This window comes from Odocoileus virginianus, chromosome 29, assembly GCF_023699985.2.
Source record: "Odocoileus virginianus isolate 20LAN1187 ecotype Illinois chromosome 29, Ovbor_1.2, whole genome shotgun sequence".
Taxonomy (NCBI): Eukaryota; Metazoa; Chordata; class Mammalia; order Artiodactyla; family Cervidae; genus Odocoileus; species Odocoileus virginianus.
In genome coordinates this window covers 14,153,317-14,172,348 of record NC_069702.1, presented here as the reverse complement: position 1 = coordinate 14,172,348, position 19,032 = coordinate 14,153,317, and the positions used below count along the sequence as shown (strand labels likewise).

The following is a 19,032-nucleotide window of genomic DNA, read 5'->3' as shown; positions in this document are numbered from 1 at the left end:
CAATGTGGGGCACCTGGGTTCGACTCCTGGCTTGGGAAGATCCCCTGGAGCAGGGAATGGCAACTCATTTGCCAATGGCAAGTATTCTTGCCGGGAGAGTCCCATGGACAGGGTAGCCTATCAGGCTACAGTCCATGGGGGTGCAAAGAGTCAGACATGACTGAGTGACTAAAACACACACATACACGCACGCACACACACACACACGTACTTGCATAAACTCTAAGAATCAGTCTTGAAATTTGGTTTATTATTTTTTTTTACAGTTTTATTTATTTATTTTTTCCATTTATTTTTATTAGTTGGAGGGAAATTCGGTTTATTGAAGCACAAAATACCATTTTTCAATGCATAACATACTTTTCCATTCTTCAGGATTATATTTCATCCCTTGATTAGTGATTTTTAAAAATGATGCCCACTTACAAAAGCACTGTTGATGTTTATTCCTTTCTTCCACTTGTTCTACTTGTTCACATGCTGGAAGAGTATTTAGAAATATCTGTAGATAAAAAAATAAAACTCTTCAAGGGATAAAGTTATTTTACAAGCTGTCATGACAAGTATCATAGCAATTATTCACTGCAAGTTGGAATTTTTTTCCTTTGCATAAGTATAAGTGTTATTCACTCAGTCGTGTCCAACTCTTTGTGACCCCATGGACTGTAGCCTTCCAGGCCCCTCAGTCCACAAAATTCTCTAGGTAAGAATGCTGAATTGGGTAGCCGCTCCCTTCTCCAGGGGATCTTCCCAACCCAGGGATCAAACCTGGATCTCCCGCCTTGCAGACAGATTCTTTACCATCTGAGTGACCAGGGAAGCCTTTCCTTTACATAGGTAATATAATATCCCTTTTATAAACAGTCTTGATACTTAAAGGGATAAATTTTCTGTAACTCTTTCTTTAACATATTCCACAATTTCCTTTAAAGATTAGAGTACTTCAATAACACTGCTCTTCTTTCAATTTGCATAATCCTAGTAATAAACATATATTGAAAAGTATGATCAACAAATAAGTATGATTCACTCAATGGATAATTTTAAAAGACAACCGAAATTTGGGGAGCCTTTGCTTCAGAATTAAAGTATGATTTAAATGCTTCAAATTAACTTAGGATGTTTTCAAATAACTGTTCAAGAGAGCCAATGAGTTTTGGATGTAAGACAACTGAAGACTGTTGAATGCCAGCAGCACCACAAAAATCCTTAAAACACACTTCTCAAAACTTTATCTTTTAGAGCAATGTTACATAAATAACAGCCTAGTAAGGAATTAGTCAAAATAACCATGGAAGATGGTATGGTGATTCCTTAAAAAAACTCGGAATAAAACCACCATATGACCCAGCAATCCCACTCCTAGACATATACCCCAAGGAAACCAAAATTGAAAAAGACACATGTACCCCAATGTTCATTGCAGCACTATTTACGATAGCTAGAACATGGAAGCAACCTAGATGTCCATCAAGAGATGTATGGATAAAGAAGCTGTGGTACATATATACAATGGAATATTACTCAGCCATAAAAAGGAACACATTTGAGTCAGTTATAATAATATGGATGAACCTACAGCCTATTATACAGAGTGAAGTAAGTCAGAAAGAGAAATATAAATATCGTATACTGACACATATATGTGGAATCTAGAAAGATGGTACTGGTGAATTTATTTGCAGGGCAGCAACGGAGAAACAGACATACAGAACAGACCTATGCCATGGAGTGAGGGAAGGAGGGGGAGGGGGAGATGTATGGAGAGTAACATGGAAGCTTACACTACCATATGTAAAATAGATGGCCAGTGGGAATTTGCTGTATGGCTTAGGGAACTCAGACAGGTGCTCTGTGACAATCTAGAAGGGTGGGATGGGGAGGGAGGTGGGAGGGAGGTTTGGGAGGGTGTGGACATGGGTATAGCTATGGCTAATTCTTGTTAATGCTTGACAGAAAACAAAAAGATTCTCTAAAGCAATTATCCTACAATTAAAAAATAAATAAAGTGGCAAAAAATTAAAAAAATAATAAATTAAGCAAATATTTGAACAATAAAAAGGAGCTACTGATACCCGCTGGGCTGGATGAAGCACAAGTTGGAATCAAGATTGCTGGGAGAAATATCAAGAACCTCAGATGTGCAGATGACACCACCCTATGATGAAAGCGAAAGAGGAGACTGAAAAAGCTGGCTTAAAACTCAACATTCAGAAAACTAAGATCATGGCATTCAGTCCCATCACTTCATGGCAAATAGATGGGGAAACAATGGAAACAGTGACAGACTTTATTATTTTGGGCTCCAAAATCACTGCAGATGGTGACTGTGGCCATGAAATTAAAAGACACTTGCTCCTTGGAAGAAAAGCTATGACCAGCCTAGACAGCATATTAAAAAGCAGAGACATTACTTCGCCAACAAAGTTCTGTCTAGTCAAAGCTATGGTTTTTCCAGTAGTCATGTATGGATGTGAGACTTGGACTATAAAAAAGCTGAGTGCTGAAGAATTGACGCTTTTGAACTATAGTGTTGGAGAAGACCCTTTAGAGTCCCTTGGACTGCAAGGAGATCCAACCAGTTATCCTAAAGGAAATCAGTCCTGAATATTCACTGGAAGGACTGATGCTAAAGCTGAAACTCCAATACTCTGGCCACCTGATGTGAAGAACTGACTCATTGGAAAAGACGCTGATGCTAGGAAAGATTGAAGGCAGGAGGAGAAGGGGATGAGAGAGGATGAGATGGTTGTATGGCATCACCGACTCAATGGAGATGAGTTTGAGTAAACTCCAGGAGTTGCTGATGGACAGGGAGGCCTGGTATGCTGCAGTCCATGGGGTCACAAAGAGTGGGACACGACTGAGCGACTGAACTGAACTGATACCTGCAACAGTATGAATGAATCTTGAAGGCAGTAAATTAGGTGAAAGAAGTCAGACTCAAAAGACTACATACTATATAGTTTCATTCACACAACATTTTAGATAAGGCAGTCGCCTTGTAAGTAACAAGTTTTTCATGAAAAAAGTATTGATAAGGATGGAAAACACATCAGTGGTTGCTAGTTGTTTGTTTTTCAACTATTTATTTTAGATCCATCCATTTTGATATGCAGAGTTCTAGTTTTTTCCTTTTTAACTGCAATCATATATCATTCTTCATTTATCTAGTCCCCTACTGATGGACATTTATATTGTTCCCTTCTTTTTGCTAATACAACAAAGAATGACTATCATCGTGCACATTTTTCAAAATAAAAAAATTAAATTTCATTGTACTATAGTTGATTTCAAAATGAAAAATGTTTAAATCTATTCTAACAACTTTCAAATACACAATACAATATTATTATCTTTGCTGAGTCTTACATCCCAAAGACTTATTCATTTTAACTGGAAGTCTGTATCTTTTGACCTATTCATTATTTTCTCCTATCTTCCACTCTTTACCTCTGGCAACCACCAATCTAGTCTCCATATCTATAAGCTTGGCTTTGCTTGTTTTTGTTGTTGTCTTTAAAAAAAATTTCACATATATGTGAGATTGTATGGTATTGTCTATTTCTCTCTGACATTTCTTAACATGATGCATTCAAGTTTCATTCATGTCACAGATGGCAAAATTTTCTTTTTTTTCCAAGATTGCTCTGGCTATTTGGGGTCTTTTGTTGTTCCATACGGGCTCTTCCGATGGCTCAGCAGGTAAAGAATCTGCTTACAATGCAAGAGACACAGGAGTGCCATACAAATTTTAGGATTGTTTGTTCTGTTTCTATGGAAAATGCTATTAGAATTTTGTTGGGGATTGCATCAAACCTACAGATTGCTTTGGGCAGTATGGACATTTTAACAATATTAATTCTTTCAATCCATGAGCACAGAGTATTTTTCCATATATTTATGTCTTCTTCAATTTCTTTCATTAATGTCTTATAATCCACAAAGTAGATGTCCTTCACCTCCTTGGTTAAATTTACTCCTAGACATTTTATTCTTTTTGATGCAATTGTAAGTGGGTTTGTTTTCTTAACTTCTCTTTTTGACAGTTCTCACAAAAATCATTTAATTGCCCAGTCTGAACAATATAAATGCTGAAGTAGAAAAAACTTCCCTGGCAATGGCTTCCATGTTAATAGAAAGGACAGTAGATGCTGTTTGAGCAGCATGTTGCACAAGTGGCAGGATAGCCAACAACTTCCATTCATGTTTGCTTCAACTTTGAATGAACCTTGTCTGCACTTTCAGGCAAATATCTAGCAAAATTTCTATTCATATATTTGCCACCAAAAACAATACAATTTTTCTCATTAATTCCTATGGCAATAATAGAACCTTTCTGAAGTCTCATTTCAAAAAGATTTTACTCACAGTCGCCTTGTAAGTAACAAGTTTTTCATGAAAAAAGTATTGTACAAAGGGAACCTATTTTCCACATCATGGATACTTGTGTCTGTATGTTGTGAAAATATAAGACATTAGATCTTCCATAAGCTCTGCAACAATAACTGGAACTATTGCATTTTTTACTGTTGTAGTAGATTTAATCTTGATCATTTATTTGTAATTTTGGAATCAGAAAATACTTCTGGTAGCAGCACATTTTAGCAGTTATTTGAGTTGTCGTTGTTTAGTCGCTAAGATGTGTCTGATTCTTTGTGACCTGAAGGACTGTAGCCTGACAGGCTCCTCTGTCCATGGGGATTCTTCAGGCAAGAACACTGGGATGGGTTGCCATGCTCTCAGCATCTTCAGCAGATCTTACCAACCCAGGGATCAAACCCAGGTCTCCTGCAATGCAGGTAGATTTCTACCATCTGAACCACCAGGGAAGCCTCTTTTGAGCAGCAGGCTGATGATATCCAGTGTGAAAAGCCATTGCATAAAGCCATCCTCTATGATTATTTTATCTTTCTTATCTGCGAATGTCTCATAAAAATGTATTATTTTGTCACATCTTTGGCAGTAGTTGAGGAAATTATGTTGCTTACGTTTAGTTATTATTTTATACTGATTTACATCTACCTTTATACAACTTTTAAAACATTAAATCAACAATTGGGAACTCTACAGAGACTGTCCAAAGGATTTTTCCTCATTTAATAACGCTCACTGATCAGAAAATTTATCACAAAATTTAGATTATGTTTTGGCATTTGGGGATTCAAATACACACAACTTAAAGAGCAGCCATAGCAAAGAATGAAAATGGAATTTGATGACATTACAGTCATGATGAGCATATGTTTTTCATTCACAAATCAGAACTCATAACTAGCTATAAGCAGGGGTTGAACAATTGAAAGAGTTGCAAGCTTGTTAACTAACAATTCAGTCAGTCCAGTTGCTCAGTCATGTCTGACTCTTTGTGACCCCATGAATCGCAGCACACCAGGCCTCCCTGTCCATCACCAACTCCCGGAGTCCACCCAAACCCATGTCCTTTGAGTCGGTGATGCCATCCAACCATCTCATCCTCTGCCGTCCCCTTCTCCTCCTGCCTTTAATCCTTCCCAGCACCAGGGTCTTTTCAAATGAGTCAGCTCTTCACATCAGGTGGCCAAAGTATTGGAGTTTCAGCTTCAAAATCCTACAATGAATGAATCAGTCCTACAAATGAACACCCAGGACTGATCTCCTTTAGGATGGACTGGTTGGATCTCCTTGCAGTCCAAGGAACTCTCAAGAATCTTCTCCAACACCACAGTTCAAAAGCATCAATTCTTTAGTGCTCAGCTTTCTTTATAGTCCAACTCTCACATCCATACGCGACCACTGGAAAAAACCATAGCCTTGACTAGACGGACCTTTGTGGACAAAGTAATGTCTCTGCTTTTTAATATTCTGTCTAGGTTGGTCATAACTTTCCTTCCAAGGAGTAAACATCTTTTTATTTCATGGCTGCAATCACCATCTGCAGTGATTTGGAGCCCCCCAAAATAAAGTCTGCCACTGTTTCCAATGTTTCCCCACCTATTTGCCATGAAGTGATGGGACCGGATGCCATGAGCTTAGTTTTCTGAATGTTGAGCTTTAAGCCAACTTTTTGACTCTCCTCTTTCATTTTCCTCAAGAGGCTCTTTAGTTCTTCTTCACTTTCTGCCATAAGGGTGGTGTCATCTGCATATCTGAGGTTGTTGATATTTCTCCCGGGGATCTTGATTCCAGCTTGTGCTTCCTCCATCCCAGCATGTCTCATGATGTACTCTGCATATAAGTTAAATAAGCAGGGTGACAATATACAGCCTGGACGTACTCCTTTTCCTATTTGGAACCAGTCTGTTGTTCCATGTCCAGTTCTAACTGTTGCTTCCTGACCTGCATACAGGTTTCTCAAGAGGCAGGTCAGGTGGTCTGTATTCCCACCTCTTTCAGAATTTTCCACAGTTTATTGTGATCCACACGGTCAAAGGCTTTGGCATAGTCAATAAAGCAGAAATAGATGTTTTTCTGGAGCTCTCTTGCTTTTTCGATGATCCAGCGGAACTAACAATAAATATAACCCAATATCTGGCATAAAAAGATGAACTTTCCTTTTGCTTAGAAGGAAGAGTTGAATGTATAAGGCACAGCATTACTGAGTTAATGTTTTGGGAAGCCTGGCTTTGAGGGATTGGTGGACTTTCAGAAATGAGGTGGTTCCACGAGCAGATGTGCTAGTTCCGTCACTGGAATGAGGCACTTACTGATTGGCTGTTGTCTAGACATATGGGGTTGTCACTGATTGGACGAATTTTGGAAGCTTAGATGTCATTGGTTTGCTAACTTTCAGAAGAAGTTATGGAGTGAGGCTCTTGCTGATTGGATGATTTTCAGAACATGTTGTTGCTGTTCAGTCACTAAGTCCTGTCTGGACTCTATGACCCCAAGGACTGTATGTGGCACACCAGGCTTCCCAGCACTGATCTATCACTAATTAATGATGGTTGCTGGTTTATGACTTGGCCAAAGGACAGTCTTTTCTTATACATGAAAAAGATTCATTTTTTAAAATAGATTTTTCTGATATGGACCATTTTAAAAATCTTTATTGAATTTGTTACAACATTGCTTCTGTTTTACTTTTTTTTTTTTTTTTTTGGCTCTTGGGCATGTGGGATCTTAGCTCCCCAACCATGGATTAAAACACATCCCCCTGCATTGGAAGGTGAGGTCTTAACCATTGGATTGCCAGACAAGTCCTAAAAAATATGTATTTTAGTTCTAAGCCCCTCCCTTTGGGACTCAGAGGAATGATTTTGGGCTACTGTGGCCATTTAAGAGATTTGAGCACCAATTACTGTGGTGGAAAAATAGCTTTCTGTAATTATTGAGAAGAGCTAAATATAGGACATTTAGGTGGACCTGATAGAGTCCATATCGGAAGCAGGAAAAGTCATTTAAGTACAGGACATGTCCCGTGTATTTAGGACTTTAGGCAACTCAACTCCAGTCACATCTCTGGCCCTGCTTCTCTGTCTCATATCTTCCAGAGTCTCAAAGGTTTTCAAAGAGGACTGGCTCAAGGTAAAGCTGGATAGTTTGAGAAGTCTCAAAAAGAGGCACTGAGAAGTTCAGATGGAGTAGTGACGTGATTGGATTTGCATTTTAGAAAGGTTACTCAGGCATCAGAGTGAGAGATGCAGGACTAGGGCTCAGAGATTAGAACCAGGCATGCCTGTTAGATTTAGCAATCAGGACAAGAAAAATTAGTAGTTTACTTTTGTATTACATAAAATAACTGCCAAGGTTTAAATTTTTATTTTATTTATATTTAATTTAAAAGACATCACTTTGCCAATAATCCTAGGAAAGTTTGGGCAATGACAAAGTGAAAACTCAGACTTGGCAAAGAACCATGAAATTCATAATAGCTTCCCTATGCAGAGTCATGTGTTGTGTGGGACCTTGAGTGAGTTTTCCATACATTACCTTCATGGTGTCATTATGAAGAATTATAATTTAGTGATCCTTAATTTAGTTCAGTGACAAAGAGCCAGGTTCTAAGGTCAGGATTCTGGGGTTCAAGTCTGGGTTCTGTCACTCATTGATTCTGCCACCTTAGGATTCACTTTCTTCATCCCTATGATGGAGATAAAATAGTTTTACCTTGTTTGATATTTAAGGACTACATGAGGTAATGGGCTTTGGTTCCTCTGTGTAGGGTATTGCCTGTTATAAGTGTTCAATGTGCTAGCTGTTATTATAACATAATATTACAGATGAAGAAACTGAATCTTAGTAAATTTAGGTTACTTTTCCAAGGTCACATAGGAAAAGGCAGGGGTTTCTTTCTTTTTTTTTTTTCAGATCTTTTTTTTTTCTCCATTTATTTTTATTAGTTGGAGGCTAATCACTTTACATCATTCCAGTAGTTTTTGTCATACTTTGAAATGAATTAGCCATGGATTTATATGTATTCTCCATCCCGGTCCCCCCTCCCACCTCCCTCTCCACCCGATCCCTCTGGGTCTTCCCAGTGCACCAGGCCCGAGCACTTGTCTCATGTACCAACCTGGGCTGGTGTAGATCAGAAAGATTTCTTGGGAGTTACTATTTATAGATTGTTAAAGACCCCTTAGGCAACATCCAGGCTGTTGCATGCGGACAGTTTCTTGAATTATAGCACAGAAATGTTAATACCTACCTCAGGAATGATAGGGGTCTTAAATAGGCAGTATATTTACTAAAGAAACCTAGAGTTTTCTTAGATTGCCAACCTTAGGAAGACAAGAAATGTCAGGGTGACAGAGTTTAAGTGCCTCTTTTCAGATATGTTACACTGATGGTCTATATTTAAGATGCAGAACAGCCTTCCAGGAGCTATTTAATTAAGTGAAAGTAAGTCTAGTTCCTTGGGAATCGAATGGTGCTGTGAGCAAATACATATCAGCAAGTGAAGGAAGCGGGGGAAGTTATTATGTGCTTCATAGACATGGTGACACTTTATAACCCTGTATCAAGGATCCTAAACAGTGATTGGTTGAGATAATTATCAAACTGACTTTAAATTTCGGCAGGAACAAAATTGTCATGCAAAAGTCCAGGACAGTTTGCTACTCTCAATCCTCAAAGAGAAAGATAAGAAATTCTGGATTTTCAAAGTCCCTTTGAAGGCTTTTAAGGTAAGCTGGAACATCCTCTTTACTCGGAACCAACTGATGCCTTTAGAAAGAAATTCCAGTTTCAGAGAAGCCAATTTGATTTTAAAAAATGAATAACCCTTATGATTAGATTTTTTGCTTCCCTTTGACTTGTTGAATCCAGACTATGTTTTAAAAGATAATAGAACATTATGTGGTAAGTGTTGCTAATTCCACCTCGCAAAATATTGTATCACTGAAGAATAAGACTTTTTTTTATAGCCATTATGTTAAAATATCAGTTGCTAAAAATAGTCAGAAAAAGTATGTTAAGATGAAGCACACGTTTTATATTTAACGTATTAACATCAGAATGAATGATTTGAATATTTTAGACATAATTCACCAAGTCTCCATTAATATTATTTTTACCTAGAAAAAAAAATCTTTAAGGACCTTGAATCTAGTTAAAGCCCCCTTTTTAAACTCATCATTGCAATATAAGGTGTGATGGGATTTAAGGGAAAAAGAAACAATCTCCTTTAAATAGTAACATTTAAATGTTAACTCTATTAAGAAATAAACATGGATTTGGGAATTTGATTTAATGTGGTGCGTGTGTGTGTGTGTGTGTGCAAGCTCAGTCATGTCCAACTCTTTGCAACCCTGTGGACTGTAGCCCACCAGCATCCTCTGTCCATGGGAGTCTCCAGGCAAGAATACTGGAGTGGGTAGCCATTTCCTCCTCCAGGGGACCTTCCCGACCCAGGGATCGAACCACGTTTCCTGGATCTCCTGCATTGGCAAGTGATTTAATGCACTAAATTACATTTATTCCAAAGTTTGGCTAATCCAGTCAGTGATAATTTCCATGAGGCCAGGGTTTATATCTGGTCCCAGTTCTCAGTATCTGGCCCACATTAGGCCTTCAAATGTTTTTTGAATGAATGAATAAATCTCAATTTACATTAATTTTTTGGCCCCTGAAAAATCAATCTTTGGTCTAAAAATTATTATTATTATTTTGTTAATTGACATTAAGGTTTTAAAACTAGCTTAAAAAAACTACTTAGCATATCTGGAGAGTCTACTTCTGCACATACTTTTCCTGTTTCATGATATAATGATAGTTTTGGGAAATAAAAGACACGTTACTTAAAAAATGGCAAACTGAGGTAGAAACTTGGTCATTATCTGCTTTGATTCGTTTTGATAAACATTAGACAACCCAGATGACTCAGCGGTAAAGAATCTGCCTGCGATGCAGGAGACCTGGGTTCGAACCCTGGTCAAGAAGATCCCTTGGAGAAGGGATTCTTGCCTAGAGAATTCCATGAACAGAGGAGCCTGGTGGGCTACAGTTGCAGAGTCGGACACGACCAAGCAACTAACACTTGGACTTTGAAACAGGGCTTTAGTTAAGCTTGTTTTTCAAGGTTTTATTAACTTGTTCAAGTTAACTAAGTAAAAGCTCATTTTATTGGTGACAATACATGAAATCATCTGAAGGGAGTTCACATAATCCCAAAGCCTCTGCTTTCAGGCTGATAAAACTGGGGCCATTTCTATAGTGTCTGTTGTGCCTTTTACTTACCTGTGGACATAGTGGCAAGGCGCAGTGTGCATAGAGCAATTGTTCTAGAGTAGATCTGCAAGAGAACTAAAGTGGTCAGGTTGATGGACTGCAGTTTAGAAATGGGAGGCACATAACTCTGGCCTTCACTATAAGTTCCTTTCCAGGAGCTCATGTGTCCTCCAAACCGTAGTGTAGACTGGTCTTAGGGTCTATGTAATAACTATATTTGGGACTGCAAAGGACCTTATAGCCTCTGCTTACTAAACAGCTGCCCTTCACATCCATGCCCCAGAGCTCTGCATTATGCTGTCCTGAGGTCCCATCAGCCTCACTTTTAATCTCTAGCATTTTTTAAGGAAGTTTACCTACTTTTGGCTTTCTGCTGAACAGCTCTAAGAGTAAGCACATTTCCCCCACCTCCTCAGTCACTGTGAAACTGGATTTTCTCCTCTGTGAAAAGTGCCAGTTCTTCTAAGATAGTTGATATTCATGGAGGTTTTATTATGCTTCCCCTATCAACATTAAGTTGAATCAAGGCTATCTTATGATCTACAGTATTATAGTCTCAAAACCCAGTGGGAGTACATGAAACAGAAGTAAAATTCTTCCTTCCTTTCTATAGGACTAGCATCATTATGTCAAGAGATACAGTTTGTAGTAAATAGCTGTTTAAAATTTTGATTCTCATGAACTCAATATCTATCCCAATGTACAAGAAATGTATACTAAACTGATTCTGAAAGTGAATTCTAACAGGAGTGAAGGATCATGTCTTCAGAAGTCCCACATAATAAGTGATATCATTTATTAAGTGATGGTGAAATAGCAGGAACAATGCTCCACACTTATATTGCTTACAGTAATATGTTTTATTTATCCACAGTATTCACAAAATGGCTTTTGCTATGCTATGTTTTAGAATAATGTGATCACCAAGAGAGTCTCCTGGACCTGAGGAGGTCTCATTATGGCAGAGGAACATATAAGTAGCTGCCAGCCTACTCGAAAACAGTGAAAATGGTGCAGTGCTATCAGTGCAGTGTTATCACCTTCTGCTGGGTGTAAAGAGGAGAGAGACACCAAATACCCTTTTTTAAAAAAAATTTTGGCTATACCCCGTGGTGATCAGGACCCTAGTTCCCCAATCAGGTATCTAACGTGTGCCTCCTCATTGGAAGGGAGTCTCAAACTCTGGACCGTCAGGGAAATCCCACCAAATGCCCTTTGACATGGAGCCAGAGAAAGCTTCTCAGAGAAAAATCTTCTGCTAAGATAATTGGGATAATCCTGCAGTGTGGCTATTATTATCCTAGACCAAGGAATCAAATGCTTAAGAAACCTACTTAAATTCTTCAAGCTTGCACGTCAAATAACAAAGATAAAATTGGAACCTAGGTCTCTGAATCCAAACTCCATATCCTTTCACCTTCGTGCTGGTAATTTCTTTTCTGTACAGTCTAATATAGCCTAAAGGCGTGTGGATTGGGGTGGGAATCATAAATCCTTCATCTATTAAGCGTATTCTTAGCAGAATTAGTTGATCCTTGATGAAAACTATTCAGAAGATTTGTTATTGCCAGCAGGAACAGCAGAAGGAGAGTTATAGTTCTGGCTTTTGTAACTGTCTGGCTGTACCCCTTCCCTGGAAAATCACAGAGTTTAGGCAGCTCATCATCACGCTGAGCTGGATAATGCCCTTGCGTGTCTGTGACCCAACTCCTGGTGTGGGCTGATCACAGACAATGTGTGTGTACTCAGGTATATACTGGAACGCTGAGTCTTGGCAGCTTCTTCTCATGTTGTGTTCATACTCGTTACCTAGGAAAGAGGCACATGGTTAGAGACCAAAAGAATACATTATATGGTTATCATCTTTTGCCTTATAAGTAATTTTTTACTGTTCTTTTTTTCTTCAATAACAGCCACTGATTAATATTCCTATAGAAAATGAAGATCATTGTATATTTTTGCATTTGGGCAGTAGCATGGGCCATTCCAGTAAGTATGCTTTCCTCAAAAAAACCTTCTTACTTTACTACCTTTCTTAATACACACACATATATGTGTATACACACACACACACACATATGTGTGTATTTTTTTCTTGAGATCTTGCAGATCAGCTGAGCCTAAACTTTTAGATTTGTATGAAAGACTTTACAGGATCTGTTTGGGGTCTCAACAAAACTAAATATGAACTCCAATTCATGCTCCCAGTCTTCTAACTGAAACACCTGTCTTGTTGGAAAGATTGTTACTTATAAAATTCATTCAGATTAATTTACATTTAATGCTTAGAAGTTGTAAGGACTGTCCATCTTTGCTCATGCCCTATGAATTTCATTCTGATTATCAATGAAGCCTTGTTTAAGAAGGTTTCAAGAAAGAAAAATAGGAAAAAAAATCACATTTTTTTCAGCAAAGGGAAAACTAATGTTTCACCCAAAAAGTTGTATTTGAAAGATAAACACCAGCAAAGATAAATTAGGAAAATTAAGTCATTTGTAATTTTATTAGCCAGATGCTACAGTTGCCATTTTGATATGCCTTCCTCATAGTATGTCTGTAGTTGAGAATTTTCTTAACTGTTTCTGTTGTGCTCCTGAAGGGCACAGAGGTAGCATAGACTTGCCTTTGTTTCTGCCCTGGTTTTGGTCAGACCTACTATTCTCTTAGGGGTTTTGGCCAGGATTATTCTTAGGGCGGATCTGGTGCTGCTGCAAGAAACTTGTCATACAGAAACACCAAAGGTCTGTCTCTTCATTTTTTTCTTCAATGTTACTTTTATTTAAATTTATTTATGTATTGTTTACTTACAGTATTATATTAGTTTCAGGTATACAGCATAGTGATTCAGTATTTTTACAGATTATACCTTATTAAAAGTTATTACAAGATAATGGCTATAGTTCCCTGTGCTACACAATATATCCTTGTTGCTCATTTATTTTTTTAGGGCATCTTCTTTCTTTTTTATTTTTTAAATTATGTAAGTGTGATAACACATTTACAAGCTGTCTCCTCATTTTTAATAAAAAGACTATTTCCTTTCTAGTGATGAGATAAGTGATCTGGTTAAAACGTTGGTAAGATTGGTAATATTGTTATGAAAAATATCTATATGCCAAGTTTAAATTCTATGGAATCCATGTAACAAGTCACTTCTCTTTTCTATCCAATTAGATCATACTTTGGCCTTTGTGTTATATCTTTTTTCCTTCATTTAGGGATAATATGTATGTGCACGTATCTGTGCACATGTGTGTGAGTACATGTGTGCACACATGTACATGAAATAAGAATAAGAATATTTTCAATTTCCAGTATTTTCACTTTGGTAGGTTCCTCAAATCAAGCCGTTGGAGAGACATGCTGTTGACGAAACTGTGAATTTAAATCTTCTAGCAAAATCAAAAGTGCCAATACAGGTATGAGATGTAAAATGTATTTCTAAACTTTTAGATTCCATTAACTTCCAGAAAATTGATGCTTATCTTTTCAGTTTGCTTTACTTTAAGATGATATCCACAGCTTAATTTGAATTGTTTCTCTTTTTCAGGATGCATTAAATGCCAATGATACCACCAAAGAAAGTGCTGGCCTCATGCATGAAAATGAACGAGGAAGGCAACAGGATACCAAAGATGGCTACAAAGGAGAGAGAAATGGTTCTGAGTGGGCAGAGCTGGGAGGGAAAAGTTCTTCTACAGGTTCCATATTAGTAAATGAAAAGGGGAATACAGAGGATCTAAAGGGGGGCACAGGAAAACCAGAAACATACGATCATGATGGGATCCAAGGACAAGAAGATAGCACCAGTGCAAACGGCCTCAGGGGACAAGTAAGCATCATCCAAGATGCTGGAGCAGCAAATGGGAGCAATATTGATGGGATTACTGAGAACAATTCCCAAAATGCGGGTGTTGGAAATACAAGTCAAAGTGAGGACGCCACTGTTGTCCAAGAAGATGGACATCAAGTAGCTGGAAGCAGTAACAGTACAGGTCAGGAGGATGAAATCAACGGGAATATCTGTAGAAACGGGGCTGACACAAGTGAAACAACACCTCAGAGAGAAGGCGAGAGAAATGGGAATGAGGAGGCAGGGATATTGCCAGTGGGAAGTGGAGCTGGCAACGGAGAAGATGTTGGTTTGGATAATTTTGAAGGAAGTCCTAGTGGGAATGGAGCAGATGAAGGTGAAGACAAGGGCTCTGGTGATGATGGAGGTGAAGAAACAGGGAATGGAGAAAAGGGTAGTGATCCCAGCAAGGGCCAGGAGGGTCAGTCTCATGGAGAAGAGGATGATGAGGACAATAGCTTAGGTAAAAATTCAGTTAGCAGTGAAGATGATGGCCCTGGGGACAACGAAGACGCCCATGTCATTGGTGGAGACATCTCCAAGAGTGAGGAAGATTCTGCCGGTATTCCAGAAGACAATGATGGCCAGAAAACAGAGGACACTCAAAAACCCAGTCACGGAGAGAACAAAGCTATGGAAAATAGAATCACCGAAAAGTCAGAGCCACCTGCTATTGGGAAGGGCCAAGATAAGGTTAGTTTGGGAAGTTGCTTTCTTTCAATGGCAGTTTAACTCCTCCCCTTCCTCTCATGATGGTGTGTGCGTGCTCAGTCACTCAACCATGTTCAACTCTTTGCAACCCCATGGACTGTAGCCTGTCAGACTCCTCTGCCCATGATGGTAGCACAAAAATAAATCATGATGAACAGTCATGTATTTTTGCACCGAAATCACTTGAATATTCACTGGGTAAGCTAGCGTCCTTACTAGACACTTCTATGGAACAATTTTAAAAAGTTGAAATTTCTGAAGATTTGGTTAGAGTTCTTCAAAAGTCTTATGCTAAATAATTAATGCATCATGTAACTGTTTACAGAAGTTCCTACTGGATAAAAACATGAATGGTATGGTCTATAATCTAAACACTAGAGTACTTTTAAGTAGCTGCTGCTGCTGCTAAGTCGCTTCAGTCTTGTCCAACTCTGTGCGACCCCATAGATGGCAGCCCACCAGGCTCCCCCGTCCCTGGGATTCTCCAGGCAAGAACACTGAAGTGGTTTGCCATTTCCTTCTCCAACGTGTGAAAGTGAAAAGTGAAAGTGAAGTTGCTCAGTCGTGTCCAACTCATAGCAACCCCATGGACTGCAGCCTACCAGTCTCCTCCATCCATGGGATTTTCCAGGCAAGCGTACTGGAGTGGGTTTCCATTGCCTTCTCTGCTTTCAAATAGAATAAAGCACATTTTCACAGACAGGTGTTTCTGAAGTACTGGAATCCAAACTCCTGTTCTATGGCCAATTTCCCCAGTCTTCCTCAGACCAATGCAATTTTGCAGCATAACATTCACTAATTAATCATTCTTTTCTCCATCTTTCCATAGGGAATGGAAATACAAAGTCCTAGCAGTGGGCACAGAAACAATATTACCAAAGAAGCTGGGAAAGTTAATGAAGATAAAGAGAGTAAAGGCCAGCATGGAATGATTGTGGGCAAAGGAAATGTCAAGACACAAGGAGAGATTGACATTATACAAGGAGCTGGCCAGAAACTGGAACCTGGAAATAAGCTTGGACCCAGCAAAACACACAGTGACAGTAACAGTGATGGATATGACAGTTACGAGTTTGACGATGAATCCATGCAAGGAGATGACCCCAACAGCAGTGATGATGCCAATTCTGAAGGTGATAATAATCACAGTAGCCGAGGAGATACTTCTTATAACTCTGATGAATCGAATGATCATGGCAATGACAGTGGCTCAAAAGGAGATGATGATGGTAGTGATAACACATCAGATGCTAACGACAGTGGTAGTGATGGCAATGGTAACAATGGAGATGATGACAATGGCAAATCAGGCAACAGCAAAGATAAATCAGACAGTAGTGACAGCAGTGACAGTAGTGAAAGTGACAGTAAATCAGACAGTGACGACAGTGACAGTGACAGCAGTGACAGCAGTGACAGTAGTGAAAGTGACAGTAAATCAGACAGTGACGACAGTGACAGCAGTGACAGCAGTGACAGTAGTGACAGTAGTGACAGCAGTGACAGTAGTGAAAGTGACAGTAAATCAGACAGTGATGACAGTGACAGCAGTGACAGTAGTGACAGCAGTGACAGTAGTGACAGCAGTGACAGCAGCGATAGTGACAGTAAATCAGACAGTGACAGCAGTGACAGCAGTGACAGTAGTGACAGCAGTGACAGTAGTGAAAGTGACAGTAAATCAGACAATGACAGCAGTGACAGTGACAGCAGTGACAGCAGTGACAGTGACAGTAGTGACAGCAGCGATAGTGACAGCAGTGATAATAGTGACAGTAGTGATAGCAAATCAGACAGCAGTGACAGTAGTGACAGTGACAGCAAATCAGACAGTAGTGACAGTAGCGACAGCAGTGACAGCAGTGACAGCAGCGATAGTGACAGTAAATCAGACAGTGACAGCAGTGACAGCAGTGACAGTAGTGACAGCAAATCAGACAGTAGTGACAGCAGCAATAGTGACAGTAAATCAGACAGTGACAGCAGTGACAGCAGTGACAGCAGTGATAGCAGTGATAGTGACAGCAAATCAGATAGTAGTGACAGCAGTGACAGTGACAGCAGCGATAGTAGTGACAGCAGCGATAGTGACAGTAAATCAGACAGTGACAGCAGCAATAGCAGTGACAGCAGTGATAGCAGTGATAGTGACAGTAAATCAGATAGTAGTGACAGCAGCGATAGTGACAGTAAATCAGACCGTGACAGCAGTGACAGCAGTGATAGTGACAGTAAATCAGACAGTGACAGCAGTGACAGCAGTGATAGTAGTGACAGCAGTGATAGTAGTGACAGCAGTGACAGTGACAGCAGCGACAGCAGTGATAGTGACAGCAAATCAGACAGTGACAGTAGTGACAGCAGCGATAGTGACAGCAGTGACAGCAGCGATAGTGACAGCAAATCAGACAGCGACAGCAGTGACAGTGATAGCAGCGATAGTAGTGACAGCAGTGATAGTGACAGCAGTGACAGCAGCGATAGTGACAGTAAATCAGACAGTGACAGTAGTGACAGCAGTGATAGTGACAGCAGTGACAGCAGCGATAGTGACAGCAAATCAGACAGCGACAGCAGTGACAGTGATAGCAGCGATAGTAGTGACAGCAGTGATAGTGACAGCAGTGACAGCAGCGATAGTGACAGTAAATCAGACAGTGACAGTAGTGACAGCAGTGATAGTAGTGACAGCAGCGACAGCAGTGACAGTGACAGCAGTGACAGCAGTGATAGTGACAGCAGTGACAGTGATAGCAGCGATAGCAGTGACAGCAGTGATAGTGACAGTAAATCAGACAGTGACAGCAGTGACAGCAGTGATAGTAGTGACAGCAGTGATAGTAGTGACAGCAGTGACAGTGACAGCAGCGACAGCAGTGATAGTGACAGCAAATCAGACAGTGACAGCAGTGACAGCAATAGTGACAGCAGCGACAGCAGCGACAGCAGCGATAGTGACAGCAAATCAGACAGTGACAGTAGTGACAGCAGCGATAGCAGTGACAGCAGTGATAGTGACAGTAAATCAGACAGTGACAGTAGTGACAGTGACAGCAGTGACAGTGACAGTAGTGACAGCAGCAATAGTGACAGCAGCGACAGCAGCGATAGTGACAGTAAATCAGACAGTGACAGCAGTGACAGCAGTGATAAGAGTGACAGCAAGACCAAGTCTGGTAAAGGCAACAACAATGGAAGTAGTAGCGACAGTGACAGTGACAGTGAAGGCAGTGACAGTAATCACTCAACAAGTGATGATTAGAACTAAAGAAAACCCCACAAGATTCCTTTTGTGAAAAGTCTGGTGAGTAATTGATAGGAAATAAAGATTTCCAGGAAAGTAAAGAAGGGGGAGGAATAAAGAGAAGACCTATGTAAAGATCCACACATCTACAGACACAAGGAAAGAGTCAAATTGTCAGATTCAGGACCAGGTCCCAACACCCTCAGAGAGAGAATCTGACTGTGTACATGTGTGTTAAATATATTCTGAAAAGATTTTGTTAAAAGTGTAAATGCAAACATAGAAGAACAATTAAAATGTTCTTTAGTACTTTACACAGAAACCTCAAGTAATCACATAGTAATAACTTCAATCTAAATGCCAAGTGCTTTAGAAAATGTATTAGCATGCAAACACATCTTATAAATAACCAGTGGCATTGGCCTAATCTAGCAGTAATTGTGTCTATATTCTGCTCTGCTCTATATAAGCTCTGCTTATAGCTGAGTAAAAGATGCTTTCATCATGATCTCCAGCTTGGCTACAATTCATTTTCTTGTTCTAAGGAAGAAATATATTGCAACATAAAAAAAAAATC

At 39.5% G+C, this 19,032-nt stretch overlaps 1 protein-coding gene across 1 annotated transcript; it reads left to right on the top strand.

The window, feature by feature from the left end:
• The first annotated feature begins 12,585 nt into the window (after positions 1-12,585).
• On the top strand, positions 12,586-18,551 carry DSPP (dentin sialophosphoprotein). The gene is made up of 4 exons (XM_070457992.1): positions 12,586-12,636; positions 13,980-14,066; positions 14,198-15,193; positions 16,041-18,551. The coding sequence occupies exons 1-4, from the start codon at positions 12,586-12,588 to the stop codon at positions 18,471-18,473; spliced, it is 3,567 nt and encodes a 1,188-aa protein (XP_070314093.1). The 3' UTR covers positions 18,474-18,551.
• The last annotated feature ends 481 nt before the right edge of the window (positions 18,552-19,032 follow it).